This window comes from Geotrypetes seraphini, chromosome 2, assembly GCF_902459505.1.
Source record: "Geotrypetes seraphini chromosome 2, aGeoSer1.1, whole genome shotgun sequence".
NCBI lineage: Eukaryota > Metazoa > Chordata > Amphibia > Gymnophiona > Dermophiidae > Geotrypetes > Geotrypetes seraphini.
Genome location: NC_047085.1, coordinates 427,241,310 through 427,261,632, shown reverse-complemented (window position 1 = coordinate 427,261,632; position 20,323 = coordinate 427,241,310). Strand labels below are relative to the sequence as shown.

Genomic DNA, 20,323 nt, shown 5'->3' with positions numbered 1-20,323 from the left:
GGTGTCAACTCCTGAAATTGTTGACCTTTCAATGACCTGATTCTGGAAGATTGGCGAATATCGACTAAAACAATTGCTGAGACACTACAGATAACCAGGGAATGTGCTGGGTGTATAATACACAAGCAACTAGGTATGCAGAAACTTTCAGCCAAGTGGATACTTAAATGTTTGAATGCTGACAAGAAATGACGTCGAGTGGACACTTCCAAGTTGATTTTTTTCAGTGAGTTGGTGCCAACTTTTTGGAATGACTAGTTACTGTCGATGAAACATGGTTATACCACTATGATCCTGAGACAAAACAACAGTCCAAGCAATGGTGTTACTTAGGTCCTCCAAGGCCAAGGAAATTCAAGACCCAAAAGTCAGCAGGAAAGGTCACGGCCACAGTGTTTTTGGGATCAGGAAGGTGCTGAAAAGACCGGCTATCTTCCAAGGAATAGGACTTGGGAGTGATAGTATATGATGATCTTAAGGTGGCCAAACAGGTTGAAAATGTGATGGCAAAAGCTAGAAAGATGCTAGAATGCGTAGGGAGAGGTATGGCCAGAAGGAAAAAGGAAGTATTCATGCCCTTGTATAAGACTCTGGTGAGACCTTATTTAGAATATTGTGTGCAACTCTGGAGGCTGCACCTTCAAAAAGATATAAACAGGATGGAGTTGGTCCAGAGGAAGGCTATTAAAATGGTACGTGATCTTTGTTATAAGACATATGGGGACAAACTTAAAGATCTCAATATGCATACTTTGGAGGAAAGGCAGGAGAGGGGAACTATGATAAAGATGTTTAAATACCTACATTGCTTAAGTGTGCATGAGGCAAATCTCTTTCATTTGAAAGGAAGCTCTGGGATGAGAGGGCACAGGATGAAATTAACACGTGATAGGGTCAGGAGTAATCTAAGAAAATATTTTTTTACAGAAAGGGTGGTAGATGCGTTGAATAGGCTCCCGATAGAGGTGGTGGAGAAAAAGACTGTGTGTGGGATCTCTTAGGGAGAGGAAGAGATAGTGGATGCTGTGGATGAGCATACTGGATGGGCCACTTGGCTTTTATCTGCCATCATACGAGTATTTTATGTTTCTATAAGAAAAAAGGGCTTGTGGTAGCCCAAAGGCCCAAAACCGGAAGAAAAAAAAAAAAATCACAAAATGGAACCAAATTCGAGAGAAGTATTGAACCTCTATAAAAAGAAAGAATTATGACAAAAAGCATGAAAAATAAAATAAAGATGGGAAGGCACAAAAATTCAAAAAAATTTGACGCGCTGAAGAGAAAACAAGACACAGCTTTTTAGCTCTACAGAAAACTAAGAGCTGTTGGTCCTATGTGCTGATATTGATATGATATGGGCACTGGTTAAAAAAGTGAAAGTGACAGGGCCTCTGTACCTGCTAGTGGCCAATACCTCTCCATCTCCCCAAAGTGTGCACACCTTCATCTCCACAGAACTGTGTTCCTCAGCAGTCCTACTATATTCATTCTGTCTTCCTCACCTTGATGTGCTGCTGTCTGGCACCTTGTCATCTGAGGGACACAGTTCACCTTCATATTTGGCTCTGGCAGGCGTACATGTAGGGGCAGACACTGGCACTGCTTCTCAGCTGAGGACTGGAAGGGCACCTGGAGGGGCAAGGACAGGAATGCTAATGAGCAGTGGTAGGATAGAGAGATGGCCATAAACCACATCTCCTCCCCTTTCCCCATGCAGATGACAACAACTCAGAGCCAGAACTGGGAACCAGTGGTCTGCAGACGACAACAACTCAGAGCCAGAACTGGGAACCAGTGGTCTGCAGACAACAACTCAGAGCCAGAACTGGGAACCAGTGGTCTGCAGATAACAACTCAGAGCCAGAACTGGGAACCAGTGGTCTGCAGATAGCCAGGCCCAACCTGCAGTAGGGGATGCAGAGGCAGAGAGTTCCCCAACAACCAGAGGCAAGCCAGGCACAAAGAATGAGCAGGAGCTCTGTGGAGCACCTGCTGAGGAGGAGTGGGGTGGAGGTGGCAGCAGGTTTCATGGGGGAGGCCAACCAGCAGGTGCAACAGCAGCACCTTATTCTCTCCTCCCGCTCTCCAAGTTTTCAGATCAAGGCAGGAAGCTGGATGAGGCCAGCCTGGTCAGAGGAGACCCCAGAGACACAAGCAGCTGAAAAACTCCTGGGCCACTTCCTGTACCTGGCTGACTACAGGCAGCAGAAGCTAGAGCTCTTGTGCCAAGGGGTGGAAGCCCAGAGATAAAATGAGTTGCAGCAGCAGCTCCTCCAGGCACCTGAGCAGATAAGGGAAGGGTTCCATTAGTCCTGTGAATACATCTGGTGCCAGCTGCTGGGACCTTACTACAGCACCCCTACTGAGCATCCACCCGCACCCTCTACCTCCAGAACTACAGAAGCTGCTAAGGCCCATTCACCAGCCAAATGGGGAAGGGTGGGGCATGCCAGCCAAAAGGAGTGACTAGGAGATGGCCTGATTTCAACAGGACAGCCTGCTCTGCAGCAGCACCTGGCCTCCCCACGGAATCAGTGATGGCAGCACAGGAGATGATGGGGACTCAAGACAGTGGCTCTGAGGCTGGAAAGGCAGCCTCCTCAGCTTCTGCAGCAACACGGGGTGAGGATCAGGGAGATCCCAGAGGGGATGTGGGACTCTGTGTGTTTGGGGGGGATGGTGCAGAACTGTACCACAGTGTTCTGTAGAGCCTGAGGATGCTCAGGAAGGTGATGTAGTCCAAGGTGTGGTTGAGCAAGGCTTGGAGGAACTTGATGAAGCAGCTGAAAATGCAGGCTGGGTAAAGCCTTTGTAGACTGCTAGGATTGATTGGAAACTCCTGGTAGCCAGGAATGTGAGGGAAGCGGTGACCATGAGGTGGATGGGTATGGGATTGTTCCTGCGAGTGCAGGCCTGAAGGAAAGGTTTCAGTTGTTCACAAAGATCCTGTATGACAGCCCTGTCAAAGTGATATCTGTCTATGCATTCCTGGTCTGTGAGGTTCTGGAAGAAGCTGCTACTATTTGGGTTTTTGCCAGGTACTTGTGACTTGGATTGGCCTCCATGAAGACGGGATACTGGGCTAGATGGACCATTGGTCTGACCCAATAAGGATGTTCTTACGTTCTTAACCCTTTCAGGACCAAGGGACATATTTGTCCCATAACTTTAAAATCCTATAAATTTTGATTGGGATAGTCTACAGTTCTAAATTTGATATGTACGGATTCCATATGATACTGCCTTTATGTAAACAAACTGGTTCCGACATTCATTCATTAGCATCGTTGCCAGTTTGACGAGAAGATTCACTTGCCACACTGTCCATAAGCCAGAAGTGTGATTTTTTTTAAAAAAAATAATGATATTTCACAAAAAAAATCAATTTTTTGGCATCTGCAAGCCCTTTTTACCATAAAAATGTCGTCAAAACCACAAAAATTGGCCTACGATCCTTATGGTCCTGAAAGGGTTAAGCGGGGCCTGAATACTCTTATCCAGGGGTATCTCCTGCAGGGCTACCCTGACCATTCTCTGCCACCTGCAGCATAGCTACCACTGCCACCAGTGCATTTAGGTCATCCATCACTATGTGTACCTACACTTACCGCACATAGTGTTCCCCTTCTCAGACAGACACCCATGTACTCATTCTCCCAACCTCTGGCACACAGTCCTCAGGACATACACAGCAACAGCAGTTCTCACTCAGGCACCCCACCCTCGCACATGTTCTAGACATACACAGGTGACACAATCAGCACTCACTCTCCAGCTCCTAATACGGAGAACAGACACACAGAGACAGCACAACGACAGAGTATGGTAGCTGACCGAGAATGGAATGGTGAGTGAGAGACGAGAAACAGGTAGGAGGGTGGGAAGGGAGTAGCTGGGGCCTGGAAGGTATGGGTGTGGGGTGAGAAAGGTGTCAGGCAGAGGAGCAGAGCTGGTTAGATGAGGGTTCAGAGAAGGATACAGACAGGCAGGCAGGCAGGCAATACAGCACTCAGCAACACTCCAGCAATTCAGACAACTGCTCACGTTTTGCTCTTCAATCTCCAATACAACCAAATTGCTAGCGGGTCAAAAGAATTTGCTGCTCGCCTTATTCATTTTTAAAAGTATTCATTATTTTCCTAATATCTCTCGCCAGTTTCTTCTGCACCATCTACTGGATTGCCACCTGTACCCCTCTTTTGAAACTGAAACACGGACCATGTCAGGTCTGGAAGGAACCATAAAGATTGGCCATTTTATATGTTTTGTATTAGCTGACTGTATTTAAAAAAAACTATGCTTTATCTCAGGTTAATGTGTACAGTCCTTTCCCCACTTTTTTGTCTATTGTGTATTTACCATGAAGTAGTTTGCCTTGTTTTTTAGACTGCTTACCTTCTAACACCAGGGTGCTGTTCTGGGTTCCTCCACCAGCAATCAAGAATAGTTTTAAATCACCTGTTAAATAGCAACACCCAATCTTAGCTTACAAAGAATATCATAGAAGCTATTAAACTCTCACTTTTGAAGGCTGTTGGATTTTGATCTCCTGCGAGTCAGATGCCGAGTCAGACTTGGTACCTCCAGAATTTGGTTTCTCCTTTTTTCTCTTCTGCTTTTTCTTCTTTTTCTTGGCTCCCGAGTCCTCTCCAGTGCTTCTGCTAAGAAATTCAGAGAATAGTGAAGATAGAACCGTCTCAAAACCTAACACCTCAGAGAGTGAAGAAACAACGATAGAAAACCCATAAAAAACAGAAAGTAAAATGATTCTGAATAATGTTGCACTTTACTTCAAATATCATTTCTATAATCACCAGCATCTTAAAAAGAGTAAGCAAAGATAAAACACAGCCTTTTCAACAAATACAATGAATTACAAGCGAGTGGTCTGGAATGGAGAGGGGGTGGGAGGCAAAGGCAGGAGCAAACTGGGTCCTGCAGAACTGAAAAGAAAGAGAATTGATGTAATAGGAATAGACATGCAAGGTAAGCAGCAAATACAACTGAGGGACTAGTGCTCACATACAATTCTTACCTAAGCCCTGCTCTCCTGCATTCCTATGTCCTTAAATCTGCCCTCTTGCCTCTCTTTTCCAGGCATTCATTGTCTTTGCCTTTTCCACCATACCAATTTTTTCCCCCCTCCCCTTTCTCAGCCCCAGCATCATTCTCCAGCTACCAATCTTCTTCATCTGCTCCAGGAGGGGCAGGATCATATGACGGCCATGGGTGGGTTTAAAATGATACAGGCATTTCCTGTTTCCTGCAAGAAATAGAAGTGCCTGGGCTGATATTTTTAATCCGTAGCGAGTCCTAATTCATCATTCTCTGTTTTAAAAGCATTTCCATTAATTTGTTTACCACAGAAGTCACTGGCTTGTACCACAGACTTACTGGCCTGTAATTCCCTACTTCTTCCACTTTTGTGTAGTGGGACCACATCCGCCTTTCTCCAGTCCTCCAGTACCACTCCCAACTCTAGAGAAGCATTGAAAAGGTCAATCGCAGAGCCACCAGAACTTCCCTAAGTTCCTTCAGCACCCTCGGATGTACACCATCCAGCACCATCGCTTTGTCTACCTTTAATTTAGCTAGCTCCTCACAACCTTCTGAAAATCGATCGGGGTCTACCACTCCACAATCCCTACTCGTATTTGTCTTCTGTGGTCCCGCACCCGGATCTTCAGCCGTGAACACAGAACAAAAATATTTGTTAAGCAATTCAGCCTTTTCTTTATCAGCTTCTACATATTTCTCCCCTTCACTTTTGAGTCTCATAATGCCACTTTTGTACTTCTTCCTATCACCAATATATCTAAAAAAAATGTTTTGTCTCCCTGTTTTACCGTGTCAGCTATTTTGTCTTCCATTTGTATCTTTGCTTTCCTGACTTCTCGATGAGCCTCTCTTAACTTATACAGATATTTTTGCCTGTCTTCCTCTTTATGTGAACTTTTGTAGTTTATGAAAGCTTATCTTCTCAGCTACTACTTTTGAGAACCAAAGTAGCCTTCTTTTCCTCTTACTTTTACTTACTTGCCTCACAAAAAAATGTCACCCATACAATAACTCCTACATTTTTTTAAAGTCTAGAACCTTTATTTTTGAATGAGCCCTCTCTATACTTGTCTTAATACTTTTCCTGGCGTTTGTAAGCATTAAGTTCAGTATGACTCCATTTCACATGGGTTCCATTACCAACTTGTGGAACAGTTCTCCTTGTAAAGAATCTAGGATCTCCCTACTTCTAGAAGACCTTACAATAGGGATACCCCAATCAACATCTGGCATGATCCAGTAAAGAAGCTAAAACTGTTTCTGTACTAGGGAGGGGACAAAAACCAGATTGGGAGTTATGTAAGATAGAAAATTGATCCAAATAATGAATCAATTCAGTGTTAATCAGACCATCCATCAGTTTTACAAAAAATGGAATACCTGCAATTGGTCTATAATTAGTAATTAAAGAAAAAGATTCATTTGGATTTTTTTGTTATTGGCGTAATAATGATATGACCTCTTTTGGAAATTCTCCTGTACATATTAAAGTAAGTAGCCATTCATAAACTTCCTTTTTAAAACTGATAGGAGCTGATTTCATATCAAGTGAACAATATGATTTTGCATATTTTGTATAAAGTTTAATAAATTGATCCCAATCTGGAATTATAAAAGAATTCCAGTTTAAATATGCAAGAAAGATATTTTTTGATGGAAGTATCATCAAAGGATCTGTAACAACCACTCCCATAGACATTCATCTTAGATCAATAACTTTTGTACTAAATTATAATGCTAAATCCTGGACTGCAAATGAGGGGGGGGGGGGGAAGGAGGAGGAGATATGGATCCTAGACTGCAAGTGAGGGGAAAGAATGAGGAGGAGATATGGATCCTGGACTGCAAGTTGGGGGGGGGAGAGGATGAGGAGGAGGTATGGATCCCCCCAGTCCAGGACCAATGTCTCCTCCCCCCTCACACTACTTGCAGTCCAGGATCCATATCTCCTCCTCCCTCCCCATTTGCAGTCCAGGTCCATGTCCCCTCCTCTACGATTTGCCTCCTGAGAATATCGGTTCAAATGTTGCATAACTATTGCACCTCCTTTGTCAGTGCGCGTGATGATCAGATTAGAATCTTGACTTGCTACGTCACCAGGACTCCAGGACGCACGGAGTGGCGGCTGCCGGGAGGAGGAGGGCTGTCCAAGCCAACGATCTGCTGCCGAAACAAACTCCACCCCAGCATGAAGGAAAGGGTCCGATTTCAATCAACTTTTTCATCCGGAGCCAGCAAATACGACATTGGGAAAGCTAAGGGAAGTCTAACGGAACTTGCGGATATGGAGGATTCACTCCTTTTTTTAATCTGCACCATAGACCCTACTATGCCACAGAAATTCTAACTCAAAACCACCGCTGTGGTTCCACTCTCGGGGCCCTGGCTGTTATAAATTGCCATCAGGGGGAGCAGAAAAGAGGTGCTGCTGGCCAGGGGGGAGGTAAAACAAAGGGAGAAGGGCTACTGCTGGATAAGGGGAGCAGTGAAGGGGTGCTGGTGGACACAGGGGAGGTAAAAGGAAGAGAGAATGAACAGGGGGAGCAGCCAAGGGGTGGTGCTGGACAGCCGAGGAAAAAGAAAGACAGAAATACAGAAACAGCCTAAGGAGAGAGAAAGAAATAGACAGACACACACACATATTCTAGCACCCGTTAATGTAACGGGCTATAAGACTAGTTATTTATAAAATGAAAAGTAAATTTAAAATTATAGATTAAGCACAAGAAGAAAGAGTAGGTGCACGGAACTAGTGAGGATTGCAGCCATGGGGTGTTATGCTACACCATCGGCAATCTGATGACCCTCTGCATATTAAGAATTATATACTATAGCTCACGTTAGACCAGGGATCTCAAAGTCCCTCCTTGAGGGCCGCAATCCAGTCGGGTTTTCAGGATTTCCCCAATGAATATGCATTGAAAGCAGTGCATACACATAGATCTCATGCATATTCATTGGGAAAATCCTGAAAACCTGACTGGATTGCGGCCCTCAAGGAGGGACTTTGAGACCCTGCGTTAGACTGTGTGGAAGTTTGTTGACTTTTCACCTCACTGCCATGGCTTCCCACCATTGTGTTTTTCATTTAAAAAGGATCCTATGCTTTCTTAATAGTTTGTTATCATGTAGCATGTTCATGTTTTTTTGCCCCCGAGGACATTAGTGCTATAACACTTTACCTTTTAGATGTGGAAGGGCATAATAAAAAAATACGTCTAAGTCCGTTTTGGTCCTAAGTTGCTAGACGCCCAAAGTTGGAATGTCAAAAGTCAATTCTTGAAAAATATGTCCAAAATGTTTCTTTTTTTGAGAATCGTCTACTTCTACATCCAGCTGTTTAATTGTCCAGACCGCTATATCGTCTATCTTTATACCCCATTCTCATTAAAAATTTGTCCAAGTCAAAAATGCCTAGAACAAGACCTTTTAGACGTGAGCGGGGTCAGCAACGGACTGGACACCCAGACATGGAAACAGAGTAGTGGGGTACCTTACAGGGCACTGCTGCAAACTTCACAAAAAGGATGCTACATAAACATCTCACCACATCTCCCTTATAGGTCATGGCAAGCCCCCCAAAACCTACTAGACCACATGTCTACCACCCCAATAGCCCTTATGGCTGCAGATGTTACCTCTATGGTAGTACAATAGGGTTTTGGGAGAATGCAGTAGTTTGAGTGGCTTATGGGCCTGGCTCCTCTTCTCTATGGTTCACCAGCAGACATGTACCATGAGGTACTTCCAAGATTTGCAATATGAGCTTTTACAGTCAAGTGAAACTGAAGATATGACCATCCCAAAAATATGGCTTTATGTATTTATGCAAATTGTCACCGTTTTTCAGATTCAAATATCTCTAATGTGTAGGTTTTTTTTGTTATATCATTTGAAAGAGCATGTTTTTTGCTACAGAAGCTATCAGACCCGACCTTTCTTTGGTGAGAATTAAAGCTTCAAAGAAAAGCATTAGTTGTATATGCGCACGAATGTTTAATATTGAAAAGATTACAAAACAGAACTATATTTAATAAAGAATCTTTTGTGAGAGTATATAATACATTCAACTGTTATCTTGAACTTGTACAATTCTCAATACCTTCAATAGCCCCTCATTTCAGAAGAAGTTCATATGCAGACCCTCAGAAGTACCACCTAATACTCAAATAATTTTATTGTATTAGGCTTTATGTACTACTTCCTCACTGGATCTTCCAGCTCTTATCAAAATTTTAATACATTTTTTGAAGTAAATTTCAGTGGTCGGTTGTTGTGGCGGTAAACTTAACAAAAGGATATGCGCCTTGAGAAAACCCCTTTGGGTGAAACATGTTGGTGGTACAATCCCTGAAATAAGACCACAATCATAAGCTAAGTAACTTCCATTGAAATTTCACATACATGACCAATCTACCAAGAATTGTCATATATGCAAGCTAAGTATTGTCCAGGTTGAAAGCTGGATGCTTGAAAGGTAGGGACATGTTCAGGATTAGGCTGGCAGGGCTGCCCAAGTCCGGTCCTCGAGATCTACTGGAAGGCCAGGTTTTCTGGATATCCGCAATGAATATGCATGAGAGAGATTTGCCTGCACTGCCTTCTTGGTATGCAAATCGCTCTCATGCATATTCATTGTGGATATCCAGAAAACCTGGCCTGCCAGTAGATCTCGAGGAACGGACTTGGGCAGCCCTGCTCTAAGACAATGGCAATGAAGGAGCTGGTGTCACTTGAAATTTTGCTAATGCAGAGTCTAACAGTGTCTATGGGCTTAAATGATGATTTTCTCTTGTTCCAGCCACTGTGTGGCCCTTACTAAACCTTTGCTCCTGAGCAGGTCTTATTGCTTCAATGTCTTCCTTAGCAATGAAGAAAAATTTGATTCCCGAGCAGATTTATCGCAGAATTCAAATAGATCCCTTGGTATCAAAATTTAGTTATTGAGAGGGCATTGTAAGCTGGCATGAGCAGCTAAACGCTTGGCTGTTCCCCAATCCCATCACATGGAGATTTGCCATGGCTGGTGCCAAAGAAGTTCCTCTCAGCAGTAATTTGAAAGTCAGTATCATGGCTGCAGAGGTTAATGAAATTCTTGAAGTTTTTATATTGCGCAGCAGAACCATCACTAAAGTAGTGAATATAGCTTAAGACAGGCAAGACTTCCTTCAGATGCAGAATAAGCTTCCTCAAAAATGCATGAACAGCAATAGTATTGTGATGCAAGTAGTCACTGATCATGCATATGCATAGGCTTTGGATATCAGGATTGCAGAAGTAGACAACGAAGGGGTGTAATGTTGCTTGGCTATTTTCCCAGTAAAAATCCTGAACTGCATCCTGAACAATGAAGGAATAATTTTCAGTGAAGTCCGTCAAAACAATAGCATGCCCCTCCTTTATATTTGCTTTCAGTTCCTTCAGATAAGCACTTTGGTACTTGGAAAGAAAATGGTGGCTGGCCAAATTAGAAATTTTTCCAATTAATTCAGAAGTGAAGTCCTCTATGGATAACTGTTGAGTTTCCAGTGTATCCCGATCACTGTGAATCCACTGCTTAAATTCAATGATATCATCTGGATCATATTCACCAAAAAACTCAGAAAAATATTTTTCCAGAGGGATCTGCCCAGGACATATTTCACACCGCTGCAACATGCAGTTTTTTGAATTCATATCAAAGACAGTTTTATTCGGAAGCACCTTGTAGTCATCTGGAACTGCAATTGCTGAAAGCATAAGTTTCACATTTTGGTGGATTGTGCAGACACAGACTGAATGAGTCCCTGATGAACTGACTGTGACACACCACTTTGGCCGAAGCTTACAGAACTTTGAGAACCCAATTTAAGGCCCATGCTGACTGTGATAGGTGGTGTACAGTTCCTTCAGACTGCATAATAGCAATCTTTTCTGCTTTTGCACTTTTTCACCACTGATCCAAACAGAGACAATCTTTTTTGCTTGGGCATATTCTAGAGATTTTATCGTCTTCATAAAAATTCAGGACTTTCTGTGTAATCTGCTGAGCAAGCACTTTTCCTCTCTTTGTTGTTAGAACAGCAAGAATGCCACCCTGCTGTTTTAGCTTCCTGGCCTTTTTAACCATTCTTGTTGAAACGCCAGATTTCAAAGCAATTTTCTCAATAGTACAGTTGTGTGGAGCAAGAGTGAGAATTTGTATTTTCTCCCTATTACTAGATAGTTCCTACTTCTGCTTCAGTTCAGTCAATAGAAGGTCATAGTCAGAACACCTTTTACATTGGCCACTTTCTGGTTCTGCTTTGATACCAGCTGGAGTTAAGTCACCAATAACTGTAATTTGGTCTGCAATTGCATTATGGGCTTCAGAGAGTTTGCGTTTAGCATAACAAGAAATTTTGCTTGCTAATCCACTGAATCTTTAGAGGAGAGATTCTTAGTGGTGAAAAGCTGGCATTGAGGTTTTCAGATGCATTGGTAGGGTCATCACTCTCAGAATCAGCTTTTGGCCTGGTTTAAACTCGTGCTTTGTGATAGCTTTTAAATGATCAGCTGCAGGAAGATCAATTGGGCGTAGACCTTTGATATTGCTGTGATTCTGTTTTCTAAACGGATTACAGCAGTTTTTCTGTAGAAATTCAAACTTCGTCAGAATCAAGGCTTCATGATGAGTACAGATATTAGATTCCATGGACAAAGTAGAAAGTCTAGAGCGTCTTTTAATTAATTCTTGGCCAGGCAAAGAGAAATAAGAAATAAGCTTCAAGCAGCTTTCTCCAGAATAGACGGTAGATGGTTTCTGGCACTCAAAACTATCATAGATTCCAATACTACAGGGCTCTAGCTTATTATTAGTCTCTATAAGATAAGAGTCACCTAAAAATACAGAATAAAAGTAAGGTGAAAAATATCAGTGCGAGAACACAATGAAAATAGAGCAAAGCAAGTTGTACATGTCAGCAAGTGCAGAGTAAGTTTCCAAAATCCACACAGGCATAGCCCAGTTAACTAGGGAAAGAATCAGATGCTGCACGGAAAGAATAGATGGAAAGCAACATGCCAAAGGCAAGCTTTGTCAAATAATGAAGTCATATGGTGTTATAAGGTCATGATGAACCTTAAAGCCAGACTTGCTCATACAGCCACTGTGCTGTAATAGTTGCAAGTCAGAACATGTTCAGAAAAGCTGCATGTATCAGACATACTATTACAGCTATGCGTACATTCTTGTGAATCACATGATTATGTGTTTGGGTTTGCATGCAGTAAGTAGTTTGTGCAAGTCAATGCATGTTTTGACTGTCATCTTGCAAAAGTGCACAGTAAGTTTGTCAAACGCTGAACATAGTACGAGACGAGTACTTGTGGCTGGCAAAGCTTGGTTATGAGTTTTCAGATCAATATAGTTCCACTGCACATTCACAATGAAGTGCCAATGACCCTTCAACATAACATGTTTACACAAGCAAGTAATGCTTATCTTTAAACTATCAATTCTCATCAAAGAAAGATCAGGTCCAAGATGAAACAGGATAGCTTCTGTAGCAAAAAACATGCTCTTTCAAATGATATACAAAAAAAAACTACACATTAGAAATATTTGAATCTGAAAAACAGTGAAAATTTGCATAAATATATAAAGCCATATTTTTGGGATGGTCATATCTTCAGTTTCACTTGACTGTAAAAGCTCATATTGCAAATCTTGGAAGTACCTCATGGTACATATCTGCTGGTAAAGTTGTACCCTCAGCTGACTTAGCTACCAGCAGCAATATGGAGCCAAACTTTGCCAAAAATTTTTGTTCGTGAATTTTTTTGCCTACTTTGCTGACCTGTCACCTCTTTGTTAAAGAAAGCTCATTGGTTACCTATCCCACACCGGATTACCTATAAAATTGCTCTTCTAACTTTCAAAACTCTACCAACTAATGCTCCTGCATTTATAGATAGATTATTAATTCCATATGACCCCCCCAGAACTTTAAGATTAGCCCCACAACACTCTCTTAATGTCCCATCCTTAAAAATAAATTGGCACCCATTGTACTCTTATTTTCTCAGTTACTGCCCCTTCAATTTGTAACTCTCTCCCCTTACACTTCAGAGCTGAACAAAACTTGGATAAATTCAAAAATAGTTTAAAATGCTTTCTTTTTAAAGATGCCTACAATTGATTTATCAGACATATATATTTACTTTATTATCACTTAACCTGTCACATTTTCCCTATTGTACCTCCCTTTTATGTGCTTTTTCTTAATAAATTGTAGTTCCTCCCTTTTTTCCTATTGTTCTCATGTCGCAACCCCAAACCAAGTATGTCAGTCTTGGAAGGTCTATGTTTATTATTTGTTGTTTGTTCCCTATTTATATTTAAATTTTTAATGTACAACGCTTTGTATTCCAGAAGCGTTTTATAAAATTTTAATAAACTATGAAACTATAGAAATGGAAGCACGTTCACAAAAAATTTCAAACTTGGCACAAAAACTTGCCCCAAGGTGTTGTACCAAACTGCAAAATTTCAGACTCCTAGGTAGTTTCTTCTGCCGCATTGCTTAAGCAAAGTTGGTGTTTTAGGTCACACAAGGCATGGGAGTGGATCGATTGCTTTTGTTTAACCACTCCTAGCTCCTGACCAAATTGAGATAGATCCAAAAATTTTTGCAGAGTTTTATTTGAGACCCTAGACAACACCCCTGTAAAATTTGGTTGGATTTCAAGGGGGTTGAGCATGGGCGGTTTTAATTATTGGTCCACTTGACATGGAATGACCCCTATGCTGTTTTTAGATACGTCTAAAACCCGTTTCTATCATTGGAATTTGGACGACCTGTCTTTTTGATCATCCAAGTACTGATTTAGGCAAGGTTTTAGACGTACTTCCGTTTCAATTATGAGCCCCGTATTGTTTATTATTTGATGTCACCAGGGCCACATGTTTTTATAAAAATTGTATTTTTTCATAATATACGCTGGTGATCAAAACAGACGATATATGTAATTTCTTACTTGTATATTGTTTCTTGATCTTTGGTTGCGATTACAATTTCCCATGCAGTCTTTCATCTCATTTTACTATTTTTAAATACACAATAAATGCAATCTCTTGCTTGTATATTGTTTTTAATCTTTGGTTGTCATTATGCTTTTCATGACTGTTTATTATTATTTTTCTCTGCCCTTTTGGTTCCATAAAGTTAGGTACGTCATTGTATAACATCGGTATATATGATTTTTAAAAAAATTTTTCTGTCTTCTCTGTAATTTTATCAGGGACTTTGCATGACTTTCCGCTCATGTCCAGAGGTCCACTTTGTCTTTTTTATGGCCTTTTTTCTATTTTCATGTCTTCCAGCATCTCTACTATAACATTTTTATTTCTCTTTACATATTATTTAGTTGGCACCATTTGTCTTTCCACATACTACATATTAATACATAGTTCCATTCATTCAATTTATTTATTACCATTATGTGTTTACTAATAGTCTAGGATCCCTGAGGAAGGTGTTTTACTGAAACATGGTTCATGTTATTTAAAAAATGGGTCCATTTAATACATATGTATAGTTTTTTGAAGAAATAAAACAAAGATTTGGACATTGTTTCAACAGCTTTGTTTTGTTTTGAGTCACTCTTTTTGCTTTTCCTTGGTTTGACTTAAAGAAACTTCAGACATGATCAAGTGTGTTGAACTCAGGGGTAAATATGTAGGTTTCATGGCTCCACGTCATTCCCTTCTTGGGCTAACTTTTCAGCACCCCTCGTAAGATCCTCTCAAAGAACATCACTGTCTACTCTCATCAAAAGAAGATGTGATGCGATACCTGCCAGCAAGCCTGCTCATGAGTAACCTCCACACTCTGGACCTTACTCTTAGAGGGACTACACCTAACTTGAGACTCTCTACTTCAGGAAACGGGATCTTCTCCCAAGCCTTTGATACATATAGTGACTGACTATACTCATTCTACAATCTATACCTGGACTAGCTTGCTATACACACTGTAACTTAGACCAGTTCTTTATATCTTGTTTAATTGTACAAAGAACTTGCCTTGAGCTTAGCCACCCATCTATATCTGACCATGCCAAATAATATGCGTTCTTCCCTGAAAAAGAAATTAATTTAAAACTCAGGGTCTGTTGCCAATAAAAAATTGATTTAATCTTTACCATTTCTTTGATAAATCAAAAATTTAAAGTAAATACAAATTGTATGCACCTATATGTACTTCACAAATTTAAATACAATATACAAAAAAAAAAAAAAAAAAGAAGACCCTGGAGTTTAAACCAGTCTGCCAAGCCTTTCCTTCCTAGACCAAAGGCTAAGCTCCATATCACAAATTTTATAGCCCCTTCCCATCAGCATTTTGTCAAAGTCAATTTATTACCTTTGTGCCACAGTAACCAAATCCAATTCTTCTTTCTTCCTACTAGAGGATGACATGGGGGGGACATATTTGTCCCTGTCCCTGCAGGAACTCAATTTCCCCGTCCCCATAAGTTTTGCCACTGTCCCTGTCCCATACTTGAAAGCTCTGCCTTAACCACACAAGCCTCAAACACTTATGATTTTAAAGTGTTTGAAACTTGTGCAGATGAGGACAGAGCTTGCAGGAATGGGGCAGAGACAAGAAAAGAACCTGCCGGAATGGGACAGAAAAATGAGTTCCCGCAGGGATGGGAAAAATTTGTTTGCATGTCATTCTCTACTTCCTACCTCTGGCCCCAATGTGAAAATATCTGCTGACACCTAAAGGAATTTTATGACCCCTTACTGTTGGAACCTAAATCCCACTCTCCTTTTCCATTTCTGATTTATCTGTAAAAGCATGTCTGGCTCATAAAACTTCCTTACAGATGCCGAAAATCTGATGTGTCATGGGGCTGCCTCACATTCCTTTCACAGACCTTCAGAGTTTCCCTGTTTCTGTATTTCCAAGATAAGCATGACCAAAGTGCTAAATATAAAATTATTAATTGGTGCTATATACAGTGGTACCTCGGTTTGCGAGTGCACTGGTTTGCAAGTGTTTTGCAAGACGAGCAAAACATTCGCAAAATCGGCGCCTCGTAAACCGAGCGTGCCTCGATTTACAAGCGCCTCCCCACGACCGGCACCCTCCCCCCCGCGATCTGGCACCCTTCGCTCGCATCACACCCCCTCCCCGCCACAATCCGGCATACCCCAGACATCCACCCACCCACCCGATCACATTTCTTACCCCCGTTTGGCACCGGCACCAACGCACAGGACATGCCGGTACCCGAAGATCTGCCTCTTTCACACTGGGCCTTGAGCATCTGTGCATGCTCAAGGCCTTCGGGTTCCCGTTCTCTCCGAGATTCTCAGAGATCTAATCTAATCCTTAGGTTTGTATACCGCATCATCTCCACGTTCGTAGAGCTCGACGCGGTTTACAGTAGGAGAAATAGGAAGGAACTACAACAGAGGGTTAGAGGTAGAAGTGTGAAGAAAATTTAGAGGACTTGGGATGCCAAGATATAAGAGTTCCCTTGATTCCTAAGTTGGAGAGAGACTTACATTTTTTGAGAAAAGCCAGGTTTTCAGATGTTTGCGGAAAACTTGGAGAGAGCTCAAGTTCCGAAGAGGGGAGGTAAGGTTGTTCCAGAATCTCGGAGAGAACGGGAACCCGAAGGCCTTGAGCATGCGCAGATGCTCAAGGCCCAGCGCGAAGGAGGCAGATCTTCGGGCACCGGCATGTCCTGTGTGTTGGTGCTGGTGCCAAACAGGGGTAAGAAATGTGATTGGGTGGGTGGGTGGATGCCTGGGGGATGCCGGATCACGTCGGGGAGGGGGTGCGATGCAAGAGGGGGGGTGTCGCCGGATCACGGGGGAGGGCAAAATGAGCGGGGGAGATGGCAGATCATGCGGGGGAGGGGGGGGCCTTCATGAGCGGGAGGAGCAATGCCGGTTCTTGGGAGGGAACAGTGCCACTGGCCTCGGGGGGGGGGGGGGGGGGGGGAACGTATCAAAGCGAGTTTCCATTATTTCCTATGGGGAAACTCGCTTTGACATACGAGTATTTTGGTTTACGAGCATGCTTCTGGAACGAATTATGCTTGTAAATCAAGGTACCACTGTATATAATTCACTCATATCTCAGCAGTTATTACAAATCTTGGCCCCTTGGCTACAAGATAAGCTGCATTGTAGAAAAGCATCAGCATTATATCTGCCATCTGAATGTTCTAATGCAGTGGTTCTTAAACCGGTCCTGGATGACCCCTAGCCAGTCGAGTTTTCAAGATATCCCTATTGAATATGCATGAGGTGGATTTACATACAATAGAGGTGACAGGCATGCAAATCTGCCTCATTAGGGATATCTTGAAAACCCATCTGGCTGGAGTCTCCCAGGATAGGTTTGAAAAACACTGTTCTAATGCACGTTTATTAGGTGTTTCATTGATATTATGCTGACATTGTACCTACAGCAGGGGTGTCAATCTCAATCACATAAGTGGCTGAAATCTAAAACATAGGCTAAGTTGCAGGCCAAATTTTTTATTAAGATACATAGGAGTCCTTTTATTAAGGTACGCTAACCGATTTAGCAAAATGCTGGCCTTTATTTCAAATAGCCACGGCTGCTAAACTGATCGCGACAAGGAAATCTTCCTGCCACAACAGCTAAGCAGCCGTGGCAGGGAACCCCTGAGTCCCTCCACCGCAACCTCCCCCCATTCATGGCAGTATGGATGCCCATTCCCTCCTGCCACAAACCGCAAAGCAATCCCGGGAGGAGGGATGCCCATTCCCTCCTGCTGGCACCCCCCCAGCAGGAGGGATGCCCACTCCCTCCTGCCGGCAACCCACAACATCCCCAAAGCCACTCCCATGGGAGGAGCCTTGGGGATCTGGCCAGAATCTTAGGCCATTCCCAGTTCATCCCAGAATGCACTGGGAAGGAGGCCTAGGACTTCGGTTGGCCCAGGTGCCTAAAGCTCTTCCTATGTGGATGTTGGGGGGGGGGATGCTGGCAGGAAGGAGTGGGCATCCCTCCTGCCACAGATTGTTTTGCAGTTTGTGGCTGGATGGATTGGGCATCCCTCCTGCCACAGACAGTGTGGCAACGGGAGGAGTGAACATCACTGTAAACCTAGCATTGACGAAAATGTAACTTTGCTGTAAATGTACAGTCTCTTCATCTGTAAACCACATAGAACTTCCATGGTAATGCGGTATACAAGAATAAAGTTATTATTATTATTATCACTCCTGCTGGCCAACTTGCAGTGGGGTTTGGGGGTTCCCTGCCCCTCCCGCTCAGCTAATCAAGGCCTGGAGATTCCCTTGCAGCAATCAGCTCAGTGTCAATGTGATTCTCTAAATGGCGTCTGTGACAAGGATGCCAGTTAGAGAATCAGGGTGGTTAGGTATGGTTAGGCATTTCTATATAGGAAGCCCATGTGAGATTTTCAAAGGCCGCTTAGGTGGCTGCTGAGACCGAGCATCCTCTATAGAATCAGGCCAATACTATGTGTGTATGTACTGTATATATACACACACACATATATATACTGTACTTCCACATAGCAAGGCAGAACAGCATATACTGTGACATCAGCAGGAAAGAAAACCTTTTCTATAACAGCTTTTTATAAACCTGGACAAATGTCAGGGATTATTAACACTACTACTGTAGCAGACCTTACAAACTTTAAAACCATATATAAACTCTTTGATTGGTATAGGCCAGATACAAACACAACCTTTAGCTTTGTTGAAATGTTCTAATCAGCTAAGCTACCTAACCAAAATACTAACTAATCAGTGATAATTTAAGCGAAGCTCCTAAATATTTTTAACTTTTGATCCCCAAAAAGCTAAAACAGAAGAAACTAAAAGCAAAGGCTATAAGAAGGCCAGGAGACAACAAAATCAAACAAGCAATTTGGCACTTTAATACTGGCCAATATTTCCCCCCACCCCTGCAGGATTAGGATTGGCAAACTTTGACCACTCCTGAGAAACAAACTGTTCAGTGAAAACAGGTTTTCCTGCTGGTGACGGAAGCTAGGTGTATTGCTGGGTCATGCCGAGAAGAATGAAAAAGCCAGGTAGGGCGACATCCCCCTCCTCCCACCAAACAACGAAGGGCGAATGGGAAGAGTGAAAGGTACTAGGGATTCGAATGGTGCGAATACACTCGTACACCCTGGGCACTCAAATATCAGGTGTTTGCTCTGGGGCCTAGCGGTGTTTCTATACATTCCTCTACATACGAAGTGTGCAGTCCATCGCACCTTCCCCCGATCCCCTCCGTCACCGGCCCGGGGTGGGCACAACAGCGAGAGGGAGTGCAACCCAACCAGCAAAGCCCACAACACAGTAAAGCGGGGACTATCAAACGCTGGCAGCCGAACCGGTCCTAAGCAACTTAAACGGTGCTGTCTCCTCGTCCCCGGCAGCCCGGAATCAATGAAAACTATCTGCTTACACGCCGGCGACCGGGAAGCTCGCTCCGGAGCGCGGTCCGCCCCTGCAGAAGAGGCGGCGTGATGCAAAGGTGCACGGAAAGCCGGGCCCAGGAAGAGTGCACACAATCCAGCGGCCGCCATCGGCACGGGGAGAGGAGAGGGCCGGGTCCGCTTACCCCCTGGCGTGCTCCATTTCCTCCTCATTGTCACCGTCTATGCCGCAGGTGTCCTGGTCGTCCAGCTCCAGGCTCTGCTGGCTGCTCGCGGACTCGCTGTCCTCCGCCATCACGAGCGCGAGCGAGACAGCGCGACCCGGGGGAGCTCCCTCTAGCGGCTGTCCACGGCTAGGAACCTGCGTCTCTGTGTGTGAGAGACGCGCACGGGAAACTCCTCCTGCTGCCTCGCTTGTTCCCTGTTATGCTCGCGCTTCCCGCCTATCGCCGCGGCTTCACGAGCCCCACACTTTTCCCACCGCAGGTGACGCCCAGTTGGTGGCAAAGACCAGCATGCAACTACTCCAGAGAATTCTAGAATTAGGTTTTGCTTTTTGGTGACCATCTGGGTCTCAGGAAAGGCTCAATGAGAACCCAAAGAGAGGGCTTCTTCTTTCTCATGTCTGCTCCAGCCAGAAATAGTTGGGGTGGTGCACATCATGCCCTCCACATCACACCTAAATAAAGCCTTCTGTGCATAATGAAACCCTCTCTCTCTCCACATAATTTCAGCTACCTGTAAAACCACTATTATACACTAATTGATTGCATCATTCAATAAATTATTCTGTGTCTTAAAGTCAGGATTGGACTGAATCTCAGTATGAACTCTG

At 43.2% G+C, this 20,323-nt stretch overlaps 1 protein-coding gene across 6 annotated transcripts in view; it reads right to left on the bottom strand.

Annotated features, from left to right (window-relative positions):
* NMT2 (N-myristoyltransferase 2) overlaps nt 1-20,033 on the bottom strand; it is an 88,826-nt gene extending 68,793 nt beyond the window's left edge. The window contains exons 1-2 of one of the 6 annotated variants that reach the window (XR_004538133.1): nt 19,674-20,032; nt 4,523-4,661 (exon numbers count right to left, since the gene is read on the bottom strand). Coding sequence is in view for 4 of the 6 variants with exons in the window: in XM_033931209.1 (XP_033787100.1) it covers nt 4,523-4,661; nt 19,674-19,783 (249 nt within the window). In the remaining 2 variants the exon portion in view is untranslated. Of the gene's footprint in view, nt 1-1,502; nt 1,630-4,522; nt 4,662-19,673 lie in introns of those variants that run through there. The other 5 variants (XM_033931209.1, XM_033931208.1, XM_033931210.1 and 2 more) reach the window with 5 other exon arrangements.
* Nucleotides 20,034-20,323: the final 290 nt, after the last annotated feature.